The sequence below is a fragment of the Bos indicus x Bos taurus genome, chromosome 11, assembly GCF_003369695.1.
Source record: "Bos indicus x Bos taurus breed Angus x Brahman F1 hybrid chromosome 11, Bos_hybrid_MaternalHap_v2.0, whole genome shotgun sequence".
NCBI classification, from domain to species: Eukaryota; Metazoa; Chordata; class Mammalia; order Artiodactyla; family Bovidae; genus Bos; species Bos indicus x Bos taurus.
This window is the reverse complement of record NC_040086.1, coordinates 61,676,653-61,702,570: the sequence shown is the minus strand read 5'-3', so window position 1 is coordinate 61,702,570 and position 25,918 is coordinate 61,676,653. Positions and strand designations below refer to the sequence as shown.

Sequence of the window (25,918 nt, the reverse complement as noted above, 5' to 3'; positions counted from 1 at the left end):
AAATGAAAATAATTTAATAACTGATACACATTTGTGCTTTTCTAAAATTTTAAAAATTTTCTATGAAAATTTTTATACATCTAATTAATAGCAATTCTAAAAGCTTTTTTACTTACTTGCTTTCTTTTCTACATATGAAATGAGATAAATAACAAACCCAGTCATGTATTTGGGCACCCATGAAGAGCACTGTAGTAAGCCCTGAGAGATGTATGATATTGAGTATCTTTTATGTACAGAGTTAACAACAAAGATGAAATGATAGTTGTTTCCTGTCCTCAAGAATTTTGGAAAAAGAAAAGGCTAGTTTTTTCGAAAAGGAGTATGTTTCTAGTAATAAGCTTAGATTGAGCATATTTTTGCTAGTATAAAGTTCTGTGCCATTTACCAGTTATGAAGTGTAAATGAATCCTTGTCTGCTATAGAATACCTCAAGGGACAGCTTATGATCTTTCTTTTCTGTCATGAAAATGATTGTTCCACCCTTACCAATGGCATTAAACTTAACAGAATATTACCTGCATTCTATTTAACAGCTAATGTTACCTGCAGTCTATTTAACAGCTAATGTTAAAACCAAATTATCCACAAAGCATAAATTAAGATTTAAAAAAATATGTTTAACTGCCTAATGTAGGTAATGTTTAAAATTATATTCTGGGGACTTCCCTGGTGGTCTAGTGGTTGAGGCTCTGTGCTTGCACTGCAGGGGGTACTGGTTCACTCCCTGGGAGGGGAAATGAGATCCCATACATGGTGTGGCCAAAAAGAAAAGACTGACTTAAAATTATATTCCAAAACAGATTGGTTATGAGGTGGGATTTTCCTATTCTATTTAAATATGAGAGAATTGTGCTTTACTTTGTAACATTTTCTATCTTTACACCCTTTAAAAAAAAAAAAAAAAATCATAACTCTCTTGGGCAAGCTGGGAAACATGCACATTTGTTTTCTGAATAGAAACAAAATATCTAGAATTAGAGTCCAAGTCATCTTCACTTGAATATATATTTATTTTAGAATGCGACACTAACAGCATGATGATAAACTGTCACAAACTTGTACCAAGAAGCACACAATCTTTAAAGTGTGTTGTTTTTCACAAGTAATTTAAATATGGCATTATTATTATTTTGTACTAGAGTCAAAGACGACATTTAGATTCTTCAGCTTTGGGGCATTTAGTAACATCGAAATGATTGTCTAGTCAGGCAGAGGCAAGAAATTCAAATGCAGTTTCTTTCTCTTCTGCCAGTTCCTTTGCAGTAAGATCCATCTTCTCACGTGAGAAGTCATTAATAGGGAGACCTTCAACAACTTTCCAGGTCTTATCCTGTTTGAAAATAAATGCAAATTAAGAGATTTATGATTAAACCAGAAGTTGTTCCAGCAAGCAACAACTTAGTTTGAACTTAATTTAGAGGAGTATGTTTTAAAATGTGAATCTAAAGAAGCAAATCAAAATCCAGATCTTAATTAACAGATAATTCTGATAAAAACTCAACATCTGATTTTGAAACTGACTAAATCTAGAAAAAACATCTTTAAATGAGGTTTTAATTAGCAAATATAAAAAACTATTGACTTCAATATAGTTGTAATACAGAGCGACAATACTGAGAACCGTTGTTTCATTTAGAAGTAAGAGAATATTTATAGATACCCAATATGAGAGCCATAGTAACAAAAAGTGTCTAGTTGGGAGAGTTGAAACTTGCTTTCCAGATTAATTTCAATCTTTTAGTGACCTGAAGTTGTGCTTCACATGATTTTAAAGCTGAGAAAAATGTCTAATTTAGTAAAGGAACAACTTTCTAGACTAAAATATACCACTGTTAATAAAAACACACAACTGGTTTTCCATTAGGGGACAGAGGGTTAAAAAAAATAACCCACAATACCTTACCTTGATTGTAACGGGGAACGAGTAAAGCAGATCATCAGGAATACCATAGGAGTTGCCATCGGAGATAATGCCCATGGACACAAACTCTCCCTGAAAAGAAGTAACAGTCAGTGTTTTATATTCACATGGTGATAAAGAATTCCTTTTCATAACCAAAGGACACATAAACTAACAAAATTATACCAGGTGATAGGTTCTTATTGATACTCTGTGCATAAGTTCATTACTGTATCAAGAATCATCATCAGGTACTTAGACAAAAGGGCAACTTCCATGGTTGCTATCTCAGTCCACTCTTCCAATCTATATGTGAAGTAAGCCAGAGAAACATAACCCTCATTTTATAAACATGGAAGCTGGTGGCCCAATATAGGTTTTAAGAAGAAAAATAAAGCCACCTCTTACTATGTTAGGTGCTTTCCACATTTCATCTCATTGACCTTATAACCCTGTGAGTTAAATGCCATGTAAGAGATGACAAAACTGCTCAGAGAGGCTAAGCAACTTTCCCAAGGTTCCTCACCTAGTCAGTAGCTAAGCTGGGATATGAACCTAACTGGCCTGACTGCAAGGCCACATGTCTTTTTGTTTGTTTGATTTTTTACATTATAGCAGCAGAGGAAAAAATAAAAGAGTGGCCTGTGGAAGTCACTGAGTCCTCACCTCTGGGGTTCCAAACCAGATGTCTCTGACGTGGTCACAGATGGCCTTTGCAGCCGACATTGCACTGGACAGTTTTCGTGCCTTGATGACGGCAGCACCGCGCTGCTGCACAGTCTGGGTGGGCAGGCAGAGATAGCAGGGTTATTCCTGGGGTGAAAGGCTGAAACTACAGCTTACTGTGTCCCCTCCAAAATCACACAACTACCCCGTGGTGGCCTTATTAATCTCTTTCACTTAAAGCACCAGTCTTTCTGAAAAGGGACAACTAAAGACCCACACAGAAAGCTGACCACACTTTATATGAAGAAATGGATCTCTATAAGATAGCTGGATGACTGGAAGGTATTTAATTTTTTCCCACTTTATCAATCTTGACAGCCACACAATAGATCAGATTGGATTATGACTGCTTCAGTATGACTCCCAAAGAATATACACACTCATCAAAGGCCTGCTGTCTTTGGGTTTCCTCCTGCCACCCACTGCGGGGAGACTCAGGTCAGTAATGTGTGTCTCTCTCAAGAGTTCTTGATGCTTGGCTGTGAAGAGATCTCCTGGATTTTTCTCACCGTGATGAATTCTCCCTTGAGCCAGCTGTCATCTTTCAGAGCTTCGTAAACACCAACTTCCTTTCCTTGCAGTTTCACTTTGGCATGGTTGACATCTGGATACTGAGTTGAGGAATGGTTTCCCCAGATGATGACATTCTTTACATCATCAGAAGTCACTCCAAGTTTAAGAGCAATCTAGTTCAACAAAAAACAAATACGTTACTTAGACAAATTTTTTTGTTTTAAATTTCAAATTGTGATCTATTTGACAAATGTACTTAAGATAAAAACCTGTGAAACTTTAAGAGAACACAAGACTTATATTGATTTGTAAAAAAACAACAACAAAACAAACAAAAACCCCCTCCCCCCAAAGATTTTACTGTTTGGTAAGTTTCCCAAAAGAACTTAATAGTAGAGAAAGTATCTAAATACCTGATTGGTCAGAAACGCTTAGGTGACATCTCCAAGTATTAACAACAAAACAAAGGCCATATTTATGTATTCAAGCAATATTAAACTTTCGTGTTTTATATTTGATTAAGCTACTACACAAATAAGTCATCCATAAACTGGAAGATGATCCTTACTTTTAAGCATTCTACTTCAATACTGTACCCTATAATGTTTAAGGCTCTTCCTCTTTACTACTAGGAATTCACTCTTAGTAGTAAAGATGCTGTGAAGGTTGTTGAAATGACAAGAATGCATTTAGAATATTACACATAAACTTGGTTGATAAAGCAGTGGCAAGGTTTGAGAGATTTACTTACAGTTTTGAAATCAGTTCTACTCAGGGTAAAATGCTATCACACAGCATTGTATGCTATACAGAAATTTTTTGCAAAAGGAAGATTTCATTGTTATCTTATTTTAAGAAACTGCCACAGTCACCCGAACCGTTAGCAACCACCACGCTGATCAATCAGCAGCCATCAACATGAAGGCAAGACCCCTCAACCAGCAAAAATATTATGACCTGCTGAAGGCTCAGATGATGGTTAGCTTTTTTTTTTTAGCAACAAGGCCTTTTTTGAATTAAGATATGTATATATTGTATGTATATATTTTTTAGACATAATGTTTTTGCATACTTAACACACTACATACAAATAAAACTTATATGTACTAGGAAGCCAAACAATTAATTGGCTGCCTTTATTCCTATATTTTACTTAGAAAGTGAAAGCGCTCAGTCATGTCCAACTCTTTGCGACCCCATAGACTATACAGTCCATGGAATTCTCCAGGCCAGAATACTGGAGTGGGTAGCTGTTCCCTTCTCCACGGGATCTTTCCAACCCAGGGATTGAACCCAGGTGTCCCACATTGCAGGTGGATTCTTTATCAGCTGAGCCACCTGGGAAGCCCAAGAATACTGGAGTGGGTAGCCTATCTCTTCTCCAGCAGACTTCCTGCCCCCAGGAATCAAACCAGGGTCTCCTGCATTGCAAGGCGATTCTTTACCAGCTGAGCTACTGTCCTCAAGCAGCATTGTTATATAATCCTTGAAAGTGAGTGAAGTCACTCAGTCGTGTCAGACTCTTTGCGACCCTATAGACTGTAGCCTACCGGGCTCATCCGTCCATGGGATTTTCCAGGCAAGAGTACCGGAGTGGGTTGTCATTTCCTTCTCCAGGGGATCTTCCCGACCCAAGGATCAAACAAGGGTCTGCCACAGTGCAGGCAGACACTTTACCCTCTGCACCACCAGGGAAGTCCTCAGGAAGCTGAGCTTCTAGGGAATTCTAATACTTGCTTTCCTGTAATTTCTTTCTAATTAGATAGCAGAATTTATAAGGATTTTAAAAGAGAAAGGTTTTAGAAAAAAATTTAAAAGCTGATGTGTTAGGGTTACATTGTGATTTTTCTTTCCTTTACGTTGCAATAAGAACGAGAGGGGAAAAACATAGTTGTGCCAGAATCCAGAGCTTTTGCATACACAGATAATAGCAGCACTGCATCAAAGCTCTGGTTGTGTGTTCACCATATAGCAAAGAGAATACAGCCTGATATTTTAGCCCCAAACTCGAAACAACTCAAAAGTCCTTCAAGAATGGTTAAACAAAGCATGGCTGTTAGCATAACTGACACCATCTTGGGCCCTTATAGTTTCTCCTATCCTTTAAAACTGACCTGAGAAGTCAATCACATCTAGGGCTTTGTAGTTTATATTATACGGTTTAATAAACATTAGGATCAGGTAGCCAGCCTCTCTGCTCTGCTGGTCTCTAATGATGAAAACCTCCCTTGACATTCCTGGCATCCACGATACCAGTTATCCGTTCATAAATCTTAATTCAGAAATGTCCTGTTTCAAAGCACCTATACTCATACCCAAGGGTAACTACTAAATTGTCCCTGTGGCTCCTCTGTGGTATGGTGTGCAGCTGCAAATGTTTCTGGGTCATTGTATCCCTGATCCCAATCCCACCCTGTGAGTAAGTTACCCTATAATAAACTGATTCATTGGTTATATGGAGCTGCCTGCCTTGTTTTTTGGTCTCAAGATGCCTTCTCAGTTTGGTGGGCACTTTTCATTCCTTCTGTCTTCTAACACAAACTGTAGTACATTCATATAATTAAATACATAAATGGAGTAACAATAAAAAGGAATGAACTACGGATACACGTAACAACTTGAATGGCTATTAAAAGCATTAAACTGAATCAAAAAAGGTTACTTACTGCAGGATTCTATTTTTAAAACATTCTTAAAATGACAAAAGCATAGAGTTGGAGAACAGATAAATGGTTGTCAGAGTTTAGGAAATGAGAGGGACTGTGTAACAATAAAAAGGCAACAGGAATAGGAGTTCTTTGTGGGTGATGGTACAGTTTGTGGTTATAGCAATCTAATATATAATTGGATGACATAGGACCATTCATAAAGACATAAAAACTGTAGAAATCTGAGCAAACCTATTTAACAGTGTTGTGTGTAGTTTAGTCGGTTTCCTAGTTTTGATAATGCTCTATGTTATGTTAAATGTCATCACTGGGGGAGGAGGGTGGTGGGTACATGGGGTTCTCTGTACTATTTCTGCAACTTCTTCTAAGTCTAATTATTCCAAAATAAAAAGTAAAAAAATGACAGCCAACCAACCAAAATGGTAAAAATGAAAAAAGCCATTACCTAAAATGTTTGCAATGCCTTGACTCATCTTCATGCTAATTTATTCAGTTAAGGAAGAAGCAAGTTGTGCTTACTTTCACTGACCCTTATAAGTTGAGACTTATTTTTTGAGTCCTAAAATAGATTTTAAAAATAACTTAAAATTTTGTTTTTGACATTTAAAATCACTTCTGATCTAATCCCTACTTTATTTAGAGTTCTGCAAAAATTAGGACTATTAACTACCATATCAGTCTTCACAAGTTAGTTGGGTGGTTGGTTTCTGGGGTACCAGGCTACTGATCTGCTTAGTGGTTGGGGCAGAGTGATGTGCTATGCAATGAGTACCATTTTCTGTGTGTGCCATGGCCTGAAGGGACTTGCAAAGAACTATTCTTACTTATATTTAGCTGGCATCATTGAGAAAAAGGAAAATTATACTGGGACAAGTGAGCCAAGATGTATATTATCAAGAATTTAGAAATCCTAACTCTGCTGAATGTCAACTCCAAAGTACAGTGAGGACAAATTGCCTGCAGGCCTCTCCTTCCTACAGGAGGCTCTCCTGACTTCCTGTGTCCTGTTTGCCCATTTCCTCTTGTTATTCAGATCTCTTGAGCTAATCGGCTTCTCTCTGGATAGCAAAGGCCAGTACTTTGCACCCAGCATGTGATTTCTGAATATCAGGCATGTCAGAGCTAAACTACCATATACCAGGATAAGCAGCTCCTTGCTCCTTCAGACATTTTCATGCCTGTCACACAGACCTGTTGAACAGCTTTTGATTCATTCTCCAGCTCTAGTTAAATTTCTTTAACTAGTATTTAGTTCTGTGATACTACCTAACCAGTTTCATTGACAAATTACCTTGCCAGCCAGCAGACAACATACGTAGCTCTGGTTTGCAAATACACAGGGGAATTTTGCAGGTGATAAACAGTCACTAGGCAGCGAGGCACTCTGATTTCTAAAACAAATTATGTAAGACTAGAATTCTTGCCTGGAAAATCCTATGGACGGAGGAGCCTGGTAGGCTGCAGTCCATGGGGTTGCTAAGAGTTGGACACGACTGAGCGACTTCACTTTCACGCATTAGAGAAGGAAATGGCAACCCACTCCAGTGTTCTTGCCTGGAGAATCCCAGGGACGGGGAAGCCTGGTAGGCTGCTGTCTATAGGGTCGCACAGAGTCGGACACGACTGAAGCGACTTAGCAGCAGCAGCAGCAGCATGATTCATGCAGGGAGAAGGCAATGGCAACCCACTCCGGTACTCTTGCCTGGAAATCCCAGGGACGGAGGAGCCTGATGGGCTGCAGTCCATGGGGTTGCTAAGAGTGGGACACGACTGCGTGACTTTACTTTCACTTTTCCTTTCATGCACTGGGGAAGGAAATGGCAACCCACTCTAGTGTTCTTGCCTGGAGAATCCCAGGGCTGGGGGAGCCTGGTGGGCTGCCGTCTATGGGGTCGCACAGAGTTGGACACGACCGAAGCAACTGAGCAGCAGCAACAGTATTCATTCATGTTAAGAAAAATTAATCTTTGGGTCTGTTACTTTTCTCACTGGATTAACAGCCTCTGCAGGAGCAAGAAACAGCTCCTTCAAAAACTTCCTAACAGCTGTCACTGTGCCAGACCAGCATGCTGAAACATGGGCCAAAGTTTGTGGCTTTCTTCCCTCTTTCCTCACTCAGACTTTCACCCCGCAAGGAAAACTGTTGCAGGCACTGGGACAAAGCATCCTTCTGCTGTGCATCTGAAAGCAGTTTTCCAACGCCTGCCTCCACTAAGGGCTCAGGTCAAACAGCACAGGTGGAAATTTGTTGGTGTTGTCATCATTCTACTGTCTTCTCCCTGTTGCAACGCAGTGAATCACCATCTGGTAATCCAAAGTCCACAGATGCAACACCTGTGGTACCACCTTTTCTTTCATAACTGCTCTGGGTGTGCATGTGAAGTTGCTTCAGTCATGTCTGACTTTTTGTGATCCGCTGGACTGTGGCCCATCAGGCTCTTCTGCCCGTGGGATTCTCCAGGCAAGAATACTGGAGTGACTTGCCATGCCCTCCTCCAGAGATATTCCTGACCCAGGGATCGAAACCTTGTCTCTTTCATGTCCTGCATTGGCAGGTGGGTTCTTTACCACTAGCACCCGCTGGGAAGCCCCATAACTGCTCTACAGTACCCCAATCTCCAGCCTCCAGTCATTCAAACCAACTCCCAGTTCTTCCCAGCCACTGAATGCTGGCTAAATAATAAGATAAAAGAACCAGCCCACAGCCCAAAGCCTCTCAGGAAATATTTGTAATTTTAGCTTGTTATCCAAATACTTTCTAAATTGAGATATTTCTGAAGTGTGACTTCTCAAAATTTAGTTATATATCTCTTCATCATCATCATCAGTAATAATTACAGTAGCCAACCTTTACTGAGTTTTTACTATGTGACAGGCATCAAGATAAGGTCTTAACATAGATCTTATCTCATTTAGTGCATGTTAACTACCATCTGAGATAGATAACAATTATTATCCCATTTTACAGCTTGAATACACTTTCTCAGGGTCACAGAGCTAGTGAATGGACTTAAGTCACTTGATCGCATTCCCAGGTGAAGCTACTGGTAAAGAACCTCCCTGCCAATACAGGAGATGTTAAGAGACACGGGTTTGATCCCTGGATCAGGAAGATCCCCTGGAGAAGGGGATGGCAATCCACTCCAGTATTCTTGCCTAGAGAATCCCATGGTCAGAGGAGCTTGATGGGCTACAGTCCACAGGGTCCCAAAGAGTCAGACAGAACTGAAGTGACTTAGCATGCATGCACCATACCATTATGTAAGAACACATGAGGGTGTAGAGTTAGGCAGACCCTTTTACTGACTAGCTGTGTGACTTTGAGCAGGTCCCCTGACCTTTTTAGGCTTCAGAATTCTTATCTGTTTAACAGGAGATAGTAACATATCTCATATGGTTACTATAAGAAATAAATGACAAATTAAATGTAAAACATTCAGTTTAGTGTAGAAACTAAAACCCAGAGCTGAAAGACTATCAGCTCTCAGTTTAAAGCAGTGGTTTGTTAGCCAGACAGTAATAAGGAAGGTATGCGGTTAAACCAGAGTTTGTCATATTTTGCAGAAGCAGAATCCTTAAGAGAAATTGTAACATGCACTGGACAAGCTTGAGTTAAGAACTAGACTGTGAATTTCAGAAAGCTTCTGTTCTAAGGAGACTGGGAGAAAGGTGAACTAAGGCCTCCTAGGTCTTCATGTGGAAACAAAGAATAGATTTCAGTAATTAATGATTTCAAAAAGAACAAAGAATGCAAGAACAAAAAACTGTTATTAGGCAAGAGAAGTAACCATAGCAAACGTAACAAATCAGTTGTAAAGACTCCTTGTTCTGTCCTGTTTCAAAGGTAAAGATCAACCAAAAGCACATTCTTGAGCTGTTTTGTAGCATCCAAAACCCCTTAAGCACTCAGTCACCAGATTAACTGGAGCCTAAGGAATGAGACTTTGCTGACCCTTGTGATTTCACTCAATAGGTACCTGGATTTTGTCAACCTAGAGTGAACTTTGCCTCATTTTAATGCTAAAACCTCTACCCCAAGGACTGCCATTTTTCAACATGCAAGTCATGTATGTTTGAGCGTGCTGTACTATGCAAGTGGATCTAGAACCCCAGCTTTACATGGAAGATTATACTCACTCATGAATAAGCATATTGTTGTTGTTTAGTGGCTAAATCCTGTCCTACTCTTTGTGACCCCCCATGGCCTGTAGCACATCAGACTTTCCTGTCCTTCACTATCTCTCAGAGTTTGCTCAAACTCTTGTCCATTGAGTAAGTGATGCTATCCATCTCATACTCTATCGCCCCCTTCTCCTGTCCTCAATCTTTCCCAGCATCAGGGTCTTTTCCAATGAGTTGGCTATTCACATTAGGTGGCCAAAGTATTGGAGCTGCAGCTTCAGCATCAGTCTTTCCGGTGAATATTCAGGGTTGATTTCCTTTAGGATTGACTGGTTTGATCTCCTTGCAGTCCAAGGAACTCTCAGGTCTTCTCCAGCACCACAATTCAGAAGCATTAATTCTCCAGTGCTCAGCTTTCTTTATGTTCTAACTCTCGGATCCGTACAAGACTACTGGAAAAACCATAGCCTTTACTATACAGACCTTTGTGGGCAAAGTGTTGTCTCTACTTTTTAACACACTGTCAAGGTTTGTCACAGCTTTTCCTCCCAGGAGCAAGTGTCTTTTAATTTCCTGGCTGTAGTCACTGTCCACAGTGATTTTAGAGCCCAAGAAAATAAAATCTGCCACTATTTCCACTTTTTCTGCATCTGTTTGCCATGAAGTGATAGGGCCAGATGCCAAGATCTTAGTTTTTTGAATGTTTTAAGTCAGCTTTTCCACTCTCCTTTCACCCTCATCAAGAGGCTCTTTAATTCCTCTTCCTTTCTGCCATAAGGGTGGTGTAATCTGAATATCTGAGGTTATTGATATCTTTCCCTGAAATCTTGATTCCAGCTTGTGCTTCATGCAGCCCAGCATTTCACATGATGCATTTTTACTCTGCATATAAATAAGCAGGGTGACAATATACAGCCTTGACGTGCCCAATTTGGAACAGTCCATGGTTCCATGTCAGGTTGTAACTGTTGCTTCTTGACCTGCATATAGGTTTTGCAGGAGGAAGGTAAGGTGGTCTGGTATTCCCATCTCTTTCAGAATTTTCCACAGTTTGTGGTGATCCACACAGTCAAAGGCTTTAGCGTAGTCAATGAAGCAGAAGTAGATGTTCTTCTGGAATACTCTAGCTTTCTCTATGATACAACAGATGCTGGCAATTTGACCTCTGGTTCCTCTGTCTTTTCAAAATCCAGCAAGTACATCTGGAAGTTCTTGGTTCACATACTGTTGAAGCCTAGTTTGAAGGATTTTGAGCATTACTCTGCTAGCATGTGAAATGAATGCAACTGTGCGGTAGTTTGAACATTCTTGGCATTACCTTTCTTTGGGGTTGGAATGAAAACTGACCTTTTCCAGTCCTGTGGCCACTGCTGAGATTTCCAAATTTGCTGGCATATTGAGTGCAGCACTTTCACAGCATCATTTTTTAGGATTTGAAATAGCTCAGCTGAAATTCCATCACCTCCACTAGCTCTGCCCATAGTGATGCTTCCTAAGGCCTACTTGACTTCACACTCCAGGAGTCTGGCACTAGGGGAGTGATCATACCATCATGGTTATCTGGGTCATTAAGATCGTTTTTGTACAGTTCTTCTGTGTATTCTTGCCACCTCTTCTTAATATCTTCTGTTTCTGTTAGGTCCATACCATTTCTGTCCTTTATTATGCCCATCTTTGCATGAAATATTCCCTTGGTATCTCTAATTTTCTTGAAGAGATCTCTAGTCTTTCCCATTCTGTTGTTTTCCCTCTATTTCTCTGCCTTGCTGACTTAAAATAGGCTTTCTTATCTCTCCTTGATATTCTCTGGAATTCTGCATTCAGATGGGTATATCTTTCTTTTTCTCCTCTGCCTTAAGCTTCTCTTTTATTCTCAGCTATTTGTAAGGCTTCCTCAGACAGCCATTTTTCCTTTTTGCATTTCTTTTTCTTGGGGATGGTCTTGATCACCGCCTCCTGCACAATGTTAGGAACCTCCATCCATAGTTTTTCAGGCATTCTGTTCATCAGATCTAATTCCATGAATCTATTAGTCTCTTCCACTGTATAATCGTAAGGGATTTGATTTAGGTCATACCTGAATGGCCTAGTGGTTTTCCCTACATTCTTCAGTTTAAGTCTGAATTTGGCAATAAGGAGTTCATGATCTGAGCCATAGTTAGCTCCCAGTCTTGCTTTTGCTGACTGTATAGAGCTTTTCCATCTTTGGCTACAAAGAATATAATCAATCTTATTGTGGTATTGACTATCTGGTGATGTCTATGTGTAGTTGTCTCTTATGCTGTTGAAAGAGGGTGCTTGCTATGACCAGCACATTCTCCTGGAAAACTCTGTCAGCCTTTGCCCTGCTTCACATTTTATACTCCAAGGCCAAATTTGCCTGTTACTCTTGGTATCTTCTAGACTTCTTACTTTTGCATTCCAGTTCCCTGCGATGAAAAGGACATCTTGTTTTGGTTTTAGTTCTAGAAGGTCTTGTAGGTCTTCACAGTACCATTCAACTTCAGCTTCTTTAGCATTAGTGACTGGGGCATAGACTTGGATTACTGTGATACTGAATGGTTTGCCTTGGAAACGAACCAAGATCATCCTGTTGTTTTTGAGATTGCGCCCAAGTACTGCATTTTGGACTCTTGACTATGAGGGCTACTCCATTTCTTCTAAGGGATTCTTGCCCACTATTAGTTATAGTTCACTGATAACTAAAATGTCGATGTTCACTCCTGCCATCTTGTTTGACCACTTCCAATTTACCTTGATTCATGGACCATCAGAGGGCAGATAGAATGAAAACCACAATCACAGAAAACTAACCAAGCAGATTACATGGACCACAACCTTGCCTAACTCAATGAAACTATGAGCCAGGGCGTGTAGGGCCACCCAAGATGGACAGGTCATGGTAGAGACTTCTGACAAAATATGATTCACTGGAGAAGGCAGTGGCAAACCACTCAGCATTCTTGCCTTGAGAACCCTATGAACAGTATGAAAAGCAAAAAGAAAAAAATATGATACTGAAAGATGAACTCCTGCCTCCAGCTGTACCCCCTGCCACCCAGGCGTTAGGTGTCCAATATGCTACTGGAGAAGAGTGGAGAAATAGCTCCAGAAGGAATGAAGAGGCTGAGCCACAGTGGAAATAATGCCCAGTTGTGGATGCATCTGGTAAAGTCTGATGCTATAAAGAACACTATTGCATAGGAACATGGAATGTTAGGTCCATGAATCAAGGTAAATTGGAAGTAGAATATGAGAAGGCTATAAAAATGAAAATGAAATTAAATATAAAATTTAAATCAATTTGATTGCTTATCTGAGTGAAAAAAGCAGAACCACATGAAACACACAAAACTCAAACCTTTGTTTTTATAATTTCCTATGTACCTGACAAAAATAATTGTGTACCATTATGTGAATTATCTACACTAATGACTAATTTTTAACCACTGTACTAAGAGGACATTAGCAGTGACATGTGATTAAAGTAAGGAAATGGAATATAATGGTGAAAATTAAGTACAAAGTTCAGCTGCCTGAAGAGATTAGATTTAAAGATGTCCTAATAAACTGGAATAGCTACCTACTAAAACAAAACAAGAAAAAAAGTACAAACTAAGATTCAGTTACTTTAAAAGTGAGAAAAAAGGTTTAAAGTTGAACATTTATTAAGATTTGAAAATGCATCTTTCTTACCTGAGCTTTAGCTCGGTTGTGATCCAAACGAGTCAAGCAACTGAAGTTCTCCTTGGGGATGGATGGTGCCGACTTGGAGGCAGTCAGGCAGTTGGTATTGGCTGGATTTCCCACCACAATAACCTAGGATGTACAGGAGGCACAGCAGAGCTTCAGACCGTACACTGATTTAAGTAAACCAACTTATCAATAGGATATGACTGATGTAACATGCGGCCTTTTAATCAAGTCTGTGTGAGCTAAATATGTATAGTTATTACCCCAGTTTCTAGATTCTAGGAGGTTTCTATCCTTCTTTCTAATATATGTTTTTTTCCTCTTGTTAGAATTCGATGTGACTCCTGAAAACATTTACTAAAACCACCATTATAATATACAAGTCATTGTGTTTTCCGTTAAAATAGAGATAGCATTTATTTTCTTGCCATAAAAAACTAGTAACCAAAAGCTCTAACTTAGGGTTCGAGTCAATCATAAAAATTTCCCATCTCATAAAAGTAGCCCAAGAAAGAAATTCTTCTTTAAGGAGTTTACTTTAGGGCAGTGATTTGCCCTTATGAGTGAAAAGTGTTTCTCATTCTTGCCTAATCCTAAGAATTAACTGGGATAGTTGCCAAAATACCAGGTCCCACCCCTTTATACTCGTTGAATCTATCTTTAGGAGAAAGCACTTCAGGCTTTTTTTCTTTTTGAAAGGGGGATACAGTGAATTACAATATAGCATAGCAAAACGAATACATGAATTTTTTTTACAAGTCTTAAAAAGCTTTAATAAAATGATTTTAAAAACTTACTGTAAAATTATATCAAACTTACAGAAAGCTATAAGCATCTTACAAAGACTAACTCCCACATCCCCTCTACCTAGATTCTCCAATTTGCCCCATCTCTTTCACTTCTGTGCGTGCGTGCGCGCATGCATACACACACACACACACACACACACACACACAGCCCTTAGTCTTTTTTGCGTCTGTTTGTGAGCAAGCTGCAGATATGATACTCCAATATCCCTAGCTACTCCAGTGTAGGTGTGTATTTCCCCCTAGAAAGACACTTTTGGCTGAGATGCAATTAATCTGCAAGTAGCACAATAACTCCAAGCAGCCTTGTAATTTTTTTACTAAGAGACCTGGGGACTTCTCCATTTATTTCTATTATTTTCTGTTAATGATTACAGAAAATAAAAGTTAACTACTTGAAATAAAGTCTGCACAGAGCAGAAATTCAGGTGTCTATGAAGTATTATAATATAACATTATAAATGGCAACATTAGAAAATCTTGTAAAATTTTCTTTTAGCTTTCTTTGAATTCAGGATTGGGAGAAAGAAGTGTATTAAAATCAGTAAATCCTCTAACCAGCAAAACTTTTTGCCGTGACAGTTAATTAAGTTCTAGGTAGGTAGGTAGTAGTGTTAGTCATTTAGTCGTGTCCAACTGTTTGGGATCCCATAGACAGTAGCCCACCAGGCTCCTCTATCCATGGGATTCTCCAGGCAAGAATACTGGAGTGGATTGCCATTCTCTTCTCCATAAGATCTCCCTGACCCAGAGATCGAACCCGGGACTCCCGTGTTGCAGGCAGATTCTTTACTGTTTGAGCTACAGGGAAGACCTTCAGGTGTCGCTGGTGGTTCAGCTGGTAAAGAATCTGCCTGCAATACGGGAGACCTGGGTTCAATCCCTGGGTTGGGAAGATCCTCTGGAGAAGGGAACAGCTACCCACTCTAGCATTCTGGCTGGAGAATTCCATGAACTGTATAGCCCATGGGGTCACAGAGTCTGACACGACTGAGTAACTTTCAGTCCCTTAAGTTCTAGGTAACCGATACTTAATTGGTAAAAGGAGGCTTTCTGTAACAGTAAGATAAATTTAAAACCAAATAGGTTGAACACCCAGAAGTCATAGCTGACTCAACTCCTCAAGAGACAAGTATATCAAAATTCCTCTGGATTGAGAAAATCTGAGCACTCAGAAGCCACCACTTCCTGTCACTGAGAACAAACACAGCTTACAGCCATCTTCCTTCACAACCACACACAAATCCAAATGTCTGAATAAAAAGTCCTGTATAGCTAAAAGAGCACCAGAAGGTTCTGTGCCTTTTCTACAGGTTTAGAAACTAATATTAAATCTCCATGTCATAGTCACAGGCAAAATATTTTTGAGCCCCTCAGAATATAGATTTCTACACTATATGAACAAAGTCCAGAAAGGGAGGACTAATCGAGCAAAACCCTAAACCTGTATTTACTGACCATTGCACAGAACTGGGGAAAAAAAGAAAGCAAATTATCTCATTTTTACTTAAATGCTGAAAGTAGAAGTTTCAAATGCTGATAATGAAAAACCGTGTAAAATATTCTGTTGGTCACCTTAACTGACTTCTTGGCATATTTGTCCAAGGCTGCACCCTGGCATTTGAAGATTTTCACATTTGCTTTGAGTAAATCTTTCCTCTCCATGCCATCCCTTCTTGGCATGGAGCCCACAAGAATGGCCACATCCAGGTCTTTGAAGGCAATCTCTTCTTTATCTGTTGCGATGACATCTGTGAACATGGCAATAAATATGCAGAGCTACTTAAACACGGAAGTCTGAGGTTTTTTCATACTGAATCTACCCAGTAACTCTTCCATTTTGCAGCAAATGTTTACTTTTACAAATCACAGTGATCAAAGTTTAAAGGGCCTAAGAAAAGAAAGGCAATATATTAATTCAACAACCATAACATAAGCATAAATGTCAATACATTTATTTTGCTTATCTTAATTTCAAAACTCTGTAGCTTTCATCTTTTATTATGATGCAAGGTATAATATTGGAGAAGGCAATGGCACCCCACTCCAGTACTCTTGCCTGGAAAGTCCCATGGACGGAGGAGCCTGGAGGGCTGCAGTCCATGGGGGTCGCTGAGGGTCGGACACGACTTCACTTTCACTTTTCACTTTCATGCATTGGAGAAGGAAATGGCAACCAACTCCGGTGTTCTTGCCTAGAGAACCCTAGGGATGGGGCATCCTGGTGGGCTGCCACCTATGGGGTCGCACAGGGTCAGACACGACTGAAGTGACTCAGCAGCAGCAAGGTATAATATACTTTTCAAAGCAACATTAATTATTCACATTAATTACCACTGATAACACAAAAGAGAAGCTAACTCACCTAACCTTTAAGTTACAATTACTTTAAGTTTTAAGCTATCACCCAAATTAAAATCATGCTTCTTGAGGACTTTTTTTCTGTAAGGAGTAACATTGAAAGATTTATTTTGTCACAATTAATTTTAACATTTTATGTGCCGTGTTGTGCTTAGTTGCTCAGTTGTGTCCAACTCTTTGTGGCCCATGGACTGTAGCCCGCCAGGCTCCTCTGTTCATGGGCATTCTCCAGGCAAGAATACTGAAGGGGTTCCCATGCTCTCCTCCAGGGGATCTTCCCAACCCAGGTATTGAACCCAGGTCTCCCACATTGCAGGGATATTTAAGCCACCAGGGAAACCCAAACATTTTATAGATGAAGACAATGAAATTTAAAGAGATTAATTAGCTACATGTCAAAGAGCAGTGGGACTGTCATTCAAGTCCAGACTGGTTCAGAGTTCAACCACTATGCTGCAGTCCAACAAAATATATGCCACTTAATATTTTTTGATTAAAGAACATACAGTTGACCCTTGAACAACATAGGTTTGAACTGTGCATGTCCAGCTTATATGTGGATTTTTTTTTTCCCATAGTAAATACTACAGTATGGTACAGTCTGAGGTTGGGTGGACCCGCAGATACAGAGGAAGTGTAAACAGAGGGCCAACTATAAATTGTACTTGAATTTTCCACTGCTGGGAAGATTGGCACCCCTAAGCCCTGAGTTGTTAAAGCATCAGCTGTATATCATGGATCTCTTTTGCTGACTGTATTAAAAAGGCCATGACCAACGCTATAGACTGGATGTATTCCCATAAAATTATATGTTGAAACCTAATTCCCAGTGTGATGGTATTAGGAAGTAGGGCCTTTGGGAAAAGATTAGGTCATGGGCGGAGAAGCCCTCACGAATAAGATTAGTGCCTTATAAAGGAGGCTCAGAGAGCTCCCTCACCCCTTTTGCCATGTGACGACACAGTGAGATGTCTGTCTATAAAGCAGGAATTGGGCTCTCACCAGACATCCAAGCTATTGGCTTTTTGATTACTGACTTCCCAACCTCCAGAACCATTAGAAATAATTTGTTGTTTATAAACCTATAAACTCTACGGCATTTTTGTTATAGCAGCCCCAAAATAATAAGACAATCAGAATATAGTGCTGTCACTGATAAATGTTTAGATCAGAAACTTGTGTCAATCAGGCTGCTGCTGCTGCTGTTGCTAAGTCTCTTCAGTCATGTCTGACTCTGTGCGACCCCACAGACGGCAGCCCACTAGGCTCTGCCGCCCCTGGGATTCTCCAGGCAAGAACACTGGAGTGGGTTGCCATTTCCTTCTCCAATGCATGAAAGTGAAAAGTGAAAGTGAAGTCGATCAGCCGTGTCCGACTCTAGCGACCCCATGAACTGCAGCCTCCCAGGCTCCTCCGTCCATGGGATTTTCCAGGCAAGAGTACTGGAGTGGGGTGCCATTGCCTTCTCTGCAATCAGGCTGCTGTAAGTCCCGAAATAAATATACGTAAGAGCACCAGTTGGAGAAAAAAAAATAATCCATCTTCTTCCCAGTCATGCAGCCTTATCTACTGAACCTTTATATTCATAGCTGACCAAGGTCAAGCTGACTGTAACCTGGGTACACAAGAGGCAGCAGAGGGAACTCAGCAGAGAAGGGAATAAAAAGAAAAAAGCAACATAGGAAGCTGATTTGGAAACAGTGGGTGAGGAAAAAGAACAGCTTGGACAGGGTAATGCATTCTCTTATATAACTTTGCAATCAAATGACTCAGGTGGCAGAGCAGCCCTTCCAGTGATTGTTTATTGAACAGACACATGAATTCTGAGCATGGTTTCTCTTGGGAGTCTATATATTTTTGATTTGTGCAAGTTCTTTGAGAGTATTATTCTTACCCTCCCTTTCCCAAAAAAGATAATAATGAAGGTAGAGCTGAAGAAAAACATTCAAATTAGTTTACAGCTTGACCTAATATTTTAATGAATCTTTCAATCAAATTTAAGACTTCTGTCTTGACATTTGTTAATTATTTATTTATTCATTCTTGGTATATATACATCTTACCAAGTTGTAGTAGTGCAAAAATAAAAAAACTTTTAATGAAATAATTTCTAATTGAAAGGCCAGTTAATAAAGCTCTAAAATCCACTGTTTTAAAGATATAAAATACTATAAAATCCCTTTCTCCTCCACTCCCCAGCTCACCTTTCAGGAGGGGAAGGGCACAGTCTTGCAGCTCCATCAGGACACCATCCAGGACACCCATCATTGGAGTGATATCCAACAGCACGAGAATGATAGGCTGCCAGATAAACAGCAAGGACAGCATCTGTCAGTGTTGGTTATGTCATTTAGTCACGGAAAAAGTCCTTTCGCAGAGTTTTTGCTAATTGGTGTGTATGTGTGTGTAATTCCCATTAATTAATCATAATTATTTTAAGAAGTCAGGTGTCTTAACAGCAGGCTACTCTACGAAAAAGGAATACTATAAAACCAGCAATAGTTTGCTAACAGACACATTATGAGGAATCACCTTTACTGAATTTTAAAGGAGTACATGGAAGAAATACCAAATTGAAGTGACATGCCACACCATGCTTTTGTTGTTGATGGCTGTGTATCCAATTTTAGTTCATAGAAAGCTAAGCACAGTATCTTGCATGAAGGAAGAACTTGATATCCATGGGTAAGGACAATGGATAGATGATTATCATAGAAAAGGATTTTAGTATACATTAATCAGACCTGCTAGAGTAGAGGGAAGTAGTTTCTTTCTCCAGGGGATCTTCCCGACCCAGGGATGGAACCCAGGTCTCCTCCACTGAAGGCAGATTCTTTACTGACTGAGCTACCAGGGAATAGAGGGTACCTGCTTCAAACTTGGAAACTGATTTGCCTCTTTAACTCTTCTGGGTCTAAAGACCATTTATGAACAAGAAAGTGCTTATTCAGCAACTTTCTCTCCCATAGGAGTCTCCATAAGTTACTGTCATTATGACATTTGTTGGCAGCACCAAGTCAACTTAACAGTACATGGAATAGTTATAATTTGCAAAGCATTTTCAGTGCCAAGAGGGGTACATGGAACCTGCCAGATTCCATTTATAGCTGTGTGTCTTGGACATTTATTGGAATTATTCATTCCTTTAAAAATTTATTTGCAAGTAAATAGAAGGTTTTATTGAAAATGTTCTTACTTTAACTTAGGATTTATTGACACTTGCCCCTACCTGGTCTTTACCGAAGACAGATCCATTTCCAATACTGTATAGCAGCGAATATGCAATTTGACCAGCTGCTCCAGTCACAAGGACTCGGATTGGTTCAGACTGTAATGAAAGAGACCCATTAACATCTTATTAAAAAAAAGGCTACTCTACCCTAAAGTTCAATATTTTCTCTACAGTAAGACAACCACATACTTTAAAAGCTAATGTAAAATTTTAAAGACCATTCGCATCTGGCTTAGTATAAGATATTCGTTCCAGACTTGTCCCAGTAAACACAGCATGCACAAAGCAACCGAGTGACTTCTGGGACATGTGTCCTTTAGCACATATATGTGGTGTTAGTTAACTCTCCCTGCTATCTTCGATTTACTTACAAAATCTTATCCATCTCTTCTGGATATTTTACCACTAAAAATAGTCCTAACAATTTTGATGTGCATTATATGATGATATGAACCCCAGCGGCTACTAGAACCTTACAAATCCTCTTATGCAAATCCTCCACACCCTTCTGTTCACAAGAACCCTTCACACCAGGAAGAGGAACAGAGGTTAAAACTTTCCATTTACAAAGAACCAGAAAGTTTATTAATCATGATTCAAGTCCTTGGGGGAAGAAAAATGAGTCTATATTTTTTATTTAAGAAGAAAAAAAGAAAAAAAAAGAATTAAAACACATTTTATCTGGATTATAATCTGGATTGTAATAAATTTTAGCATTAAGTAACAAACAACAGTAGCAATGGGTAGTCACAGCTGACAACCTGATACCAAGGGAAAATTAATATTAAAGGGGAGGGAGAGGAAAAAGTACAAAGAACATATAATAGAAGGAAGTCATAGACCTTGGATAAAATCTGAACATATGGCTGAAAAGTATATATATCTAGTTCAAAGTGATGACCTTGAGTTATTAGAAATAAGTTAAATTAACCTCAGAGAATTAAAGGAGAGAAATATTTCTATTAAAAAGAGTTGAACAAAAATCCCTGGAAACTTAAATGGGTACATTTAGATGGAAAAATTCAGTCAAGGGAATTGTTCTTTTCTCGGACAATGCTGGGTAAATGTACTTCCTCTCTGTAAGTGGTAAATGTGTCACCTCATTTGTTACCCACATGAGAGAAGTGGCTGAACTGACTGGAGATAGAAGCATTAGGTTTCTTTATATTAAGAATTCCCTCTTCAAGAGGGGTCAGCTCTTAGCAGTTTGGTATCTACAGAAGTCAGACGGGGGGAAAAAAAACCTCTCAGGACAGTGTCAGGCAGAGAAATTAATCTGAACACTGCAGACTATGTATGTGTTTCCTCCTCAGAGATACCCAGAGTGAATGGAGAAAAAGGGAAAAAACTATGGTGTTTCTTCCTGACCTTCTGGGTCTCTTCCCTATACTTTTCACCAACTTCCCCCATGCTTTCATATCTAAATAAACAAAATATGATAACTCCTCAAATAATCCAGTTTAAAACAATACATATTTATGTTCCCAATAGGCTTTAGGTTTATAAAGAACACTATGTGTTATTCTATATATTTATTTTCTATCACACGGCCTTTACACGTTTTAAATTCTGTCATTTCCCTCTCTTTCCTTGAAGTATAGTACATGATAGTAGAAATGACTGCGTCTCCCTCTTTAGAATGCAAGCTCTTTAAGGATAGGGGCTTTGTCTATTTTATTTACTGTTGTATCCCAGCTGCCTAGAACAATGCCTGGCATGTAGTTAGAGCTCATCAAACATTTGCTGAAGGAGTAGGTGGATCTTGTAAAATTACTACCAAAAGCTTTGGAATGTGAAAGAACTGTTTGGAAGCAAACCCAATATGCTTTAAAGAATTATTTTATATATTTGCGCTGAGAAGATTGAAAATAGTGACAATAGTTCCAGGTATGGTTAGCAAAATTATTTAGCTCAGTAGTTCTAATCAGGGTTTTATTACGTACCTCGTACATAATACATGCCAGAGAATCCATTAGTGAACCATATGTAAGAAACAAGAAGATTAGGCAATTTTTTAAAAGAGGAGGCTAGAGATGCAGTAGAGTGATGAAGAGATGGCTGCTAGAGCCAGACTTTCTGGTTCAAATCTCGATTCCTCAACTCAGCTGTGTGTCCTTAGGCAAGTTACTGTATTGTTTCTCTAAGGTTAAGATAGAGTTAATAGCTACCTAAAAAGGCACTAAGGATTGAGACAGTTAACACACAAAGTAATAAGACTAGTATGTGGCAAGCACTCTAATAATAGGTCTCTGTCACCAGAGATTTTCCCTCTAAGGACTCTTGTAGCTTATGTCTATTTTCTACTACACTGTGGAACTCCTGTGAGAATAGTCTGCCTTTGACTCAAATTTGCACTCCCATATAGCATTCAAAAAGGATATGTTGAATGAAGGAAAGCAAAGGTTAAGAGAAATATGAACACATGCTACTTCAATGAAAGCAACCTAGGATAAGAAATGAGGGTAAAGTGACTACTACTATGACGTATAAAACTTAATCTCCCAGAAAGCAGGTAGATGGTTAGAATAATGCAGTCAATTTTAGGCATTAATTTTAGCTACTAAAAAAAAAAAAAAAAGGTTTCCAAGTATCACAGGCAACTAATAAATAGCTATTAATCCTATCTCAGCAGTTTCCTTCCTGTGTATCACTGAGCAAATTATTTTCACAGGTAGGTAATTCCATCTCATTACAAGTAGTGTGAAGCCTAGTGTCTGAGTCTCTGATGATGAAACAGAAAAGCATGCGCAGTATTTGGTTCTGCCTGCTCTTTGCATCATTGCAGTTGAAAAGCAGGAGGGTGGGAGATGCCCACTGACTTTTCACAATGTTACAGTGCGAAGAGAGGTTACTATTCTTTGCTTAGATATCTGGGCAGTCTGCCAACATTCAAAGAAGGAATGTCTTTGCTCTTAGCAGGGTATTAATGACCTTCCTGCAGATGAGGGCTCTGTCCTGCGCATGTGTTCAAGTCTTTCATTTGTAAAGTTTGAATTTAAGTGTTCCTTCTGTTATTCTACGGAGAGATCCATATATTCCATTTTTACTTTCTTATTTATACATATTTCTGTAATATAAGACACATAAACAGTATTCAGATTCTTTCACAGTTTATTCTTGCTGTCATTCCCAATGGATACAGGGAAAGGATCCCCTCCTTTAAAAAAAAAACAGAAACACAAAAACTTGATTTTTATCAGCTTACACAAGATGGGTCTTTACTAACGCAGTGATTGTTTACACACCCTCCTGAGAAGGCAAGGCGATTGAGTCATCTGAGAATTTGCTATCAAGTTTCAGCAAACTGACAGGAGGATTCTTCCTCATGGACATTATTTGGTGTTCCAGTGACCTTCCAGGGGTCAGGGCTGCCTTGAGCTACCATGCAGAAAAACAAAGAAAGAATGGGGGCCCAGGATCTTTGTTTGACCTTGGGAAGATCATTTGACCTAACCATATTTTTGAAGATTAGAGGAAATAATTTCCAAATTCCCTTCCAATTCTAGAAATATAATATTCTCATTGTAAAACTGTCAAGTAATATAAATGCTGATATATGAACTTGCATCTTCATCCAGAACTTCAGCAACTAAAAATAAAATTTCAGAATGACTTACCTGTGTAAATGACAAAATATGGTAAAATGGAAAGAGTGTGAGATCCTTGGAGGCAAACCTGTGTGACCTTGAGAAAATCACATTTGCTTTGGGTTTCAGTAAACTCAATTTTAAGATGGTCAAGATGTTTTATAAAAGGTTCCATCCAGTTTTAAAATTATGAAGTCTGAGGTTCTCTGATAATAAGTACCTCTGCTTTCTTGCTAAGGTTATTAGGTCAGAAACCACTGAATCCATCGTTCAAATGACTAATTATGTTATCTGGCAAAATAAGTAGGGAACCTAGGTTTATCACTGAAAATTGGACGCTGTTGCCACTGGCTCCTTTTCAAAGGTGGAAGGAGTTATCCCCTTGCCCTTAAAACATGTCTTTTCAGGTTCTGGAAATGTTCCAATTCCTTCAAATATTTCCCCATTCATTTTAGTATTTTGAAATAATGGAGAAAAACCATTCTCAACTATAAACACGAGTACTGAAGCAATTTCTCTCAGGTTGGTAATCAAATGTCACCTTCAACCATGCTGATTATTCATACGTCAGCGTTCCCTCACCCCCACCCTCTTCCTTTCAACAAAGATATGGAAATCTTGGTGTCCAGATCTTCATGACAAGATGGTTACATTGTGTAACATTTAAAAGTGCTGGTTCTAGAATTCTTAACATACAGATTAGTAAAAAACACCGGCACAAATTATCTGTCTAGGGGCGCCGTCACTGTAACATGTACTGGCACAGAAGGAGATCAATGAACAGGTTTTAAATCACATTTCGTGAAATTAGACATGGCGGAAACACTTCTCCCGAAAAGGCAGGTTGTAATCCCGAGCATCTGGTAAGCACTACCTTTGCATCGAGGGCCTTCTGCTTTCAAAAGCTTTGTGACAAAAGCCCTTAAAAACACTGTGGGCTTAAGAGGAGAAAAGAGGTTAAGGTCCAACACTCCACATTTCAAACCTTATCGGCCTTATCAATCCCCCAGAGAGTGCTTGGGAGAAATCCCCCAGCTCCGTATTTTGTACCCCCAGCTTCGTATTTTGTACCCCCAACATGCAGAAAGGCTGAGATCTCGCCTCTCCAAGGACAGTGATTTCTCTAAAGTCCTTCTGAGAACCTCAGCTGGAAATAAACTCTTTGCCAACAACTAACTAGGTCACTGCGACAGTCTCCAGAAGATGAATCGAGACTTTCCAAAGGGCGCGAAGGACAATTCCTTGGACAGCCTTCCGCCAACAGTCCTTCAAGAGCAAGACACGCCACAGAGGGGCACGAAGGCCGTAGATGAGCAGCATGCAGGGGCCCACACTCACCATGATTGGGAAGGGCGCGAACACTTTCTGCACTTGCCGAATCAGCCTCAGACAGTCGGGTCACCTCTATCGTGGAACCGACTCGGAAAAGGCGAGCGGTGTTAGAAAAGAAAAAACTCGGCTCCCGACCGCGGGGCCCTCTGGGAACTGTAGTTTAAGCTGCCCTGATTCCGGTGCAATCTCCAATGCAATTCCTTCAAGTGTTAGAACTACACTTCCCGAGCTCAGAGTTTCTTCTCACGCTCTGCTCCCTGCGCCCTTCCCCGATTGCAAAGTAGTCCCCGAGGGCGGGCCGTTGTGATTGGAGGATTGCGACAAGCGGACGATTTGGGCTCCAGAGAAAAGGACCTGCCGGATGGCGCCCAGCAATTGGCGGGAGGGGAAGCGCGTGTAACTCGAGGGAGGAGAGACGGACCCCTTAGCTACAACACCCTCCCCACCGCTACGGAGACTTTATCCTCCCCGCAAGGGTATATGTGGGAGGTAAAGAGATCTTCCGCTGCGTAAAGCGGCATTGACCCGGAAATAAAATCTTTTTAAAAACTCTTCACAATCTGCTGGGGCGGGAGGAATGTGACTAGTTGAGAAGACTGGACGGCTTCGCAGGTTGCTAAGCGACGAGGCGGGAGAGCGCGCTCATGCTGGAGCCGCTGAAGAGTTCATAAGGGATGCGTGGTGCGGCATCTCTGAGACCGAAAGGACGCAGCGAACGCGTCGCGTCCTCCAGGGTCCTTCTTCTCTAACCAGAGGACCCTAGCTCTCGTAGTGTACCGTGGCGTGGTGAGGGGTTTGCGGGGACGCCTTGTCAGAGGCGGCTGGGGGCTGCGCATCTTCCACACTCAGGAGACAGGTGAGTCCCAGCCCGAGGCTAGACCCTAGGGTCTGGTTTGCGGTTGTACGCCGTCTCGCGTTGCCTTTATGGACCCAGGTACAGCTCTTCTGCTCGCCAGTACCTGTCTCCGCGCGCT

The 25,918-nt window shown here is 40.1% G+C and overlaps 2 protein-coding genes across 4 annotated transcripts in view; one reads left to right on the top strand and one right to left on the bottom strand.

Moving 5' to 3' along the window:
* Positions 1 to 989: 989 nt before the first annotated feature.
* Positions 990 to 25,413, bottom strand: MDH1 (malate dehydrogenase 1). The gene is made up of 9 exons (XM_027555618.1): positions 24,951 to 25,413; positions 20,023 to 20,121; positions 18,998 to 19,094; positions 16,008 to 16,183; positions 13,630 to 13,752; positions 3,139 to 3,315; positions 2,570 to 2,683; positions 1,907 to 1,996; positions 990 to 1,333 (listed from the first exon to the last, which is right to left on the bottom strand). The coding sequence occupies exons 1-9, from the start codon at positions 24,951 to 24,953 to the stop codon at positions 1,208 to 1,210; spliced, it is 1,005 nt and encodes a 334-aa protein (XP_027411419.1). The 5' UTR covers positions 24,954 to 25,413; the 3' UTR covers positions 990 to 1,207.
* The window catches only part of WDPCP (WD repeat containing planar cell polarity effector), a 293,475-nt gene continuing 292,859 nt past the window's right edge, over positions 25,303 to 25,918 (top strand). For all 3 annotated transcript variants that reach the window (XM_027555613.1, XM_027555616.1, XM_027555615.1), the window contains exon 1: positions 25,303 to 25,800. The gene's annotated coding sequence lies outside the window, so the exon portion shown is untranslated. The remainder of the gene's footprint in view (positions 25,801 to 25,918) is intronic.

What these genes read in the sequence shown, in the direction of transcription:
- MDH1 (XM_027555618.1), bottom strand. An exon ending in ATGCCAAGAAGTCAGTTAAG is followed by an intron (nt 13,753 to 16,007) that starts GTGACCAACAGA and finishes TGTACATCCTAG; the next exon opens with GTTATTGTGGTGGGAAATCC. An exon ending in ACAACCGAGCTAAAGCTCAG is followed by an intron (nt 3,316 to 13,629) that starts GTAAGAAAGATG and finishes TTGTTGAACTAG; the next exon opens with ATTGCTCTTAAACTTGGAGT.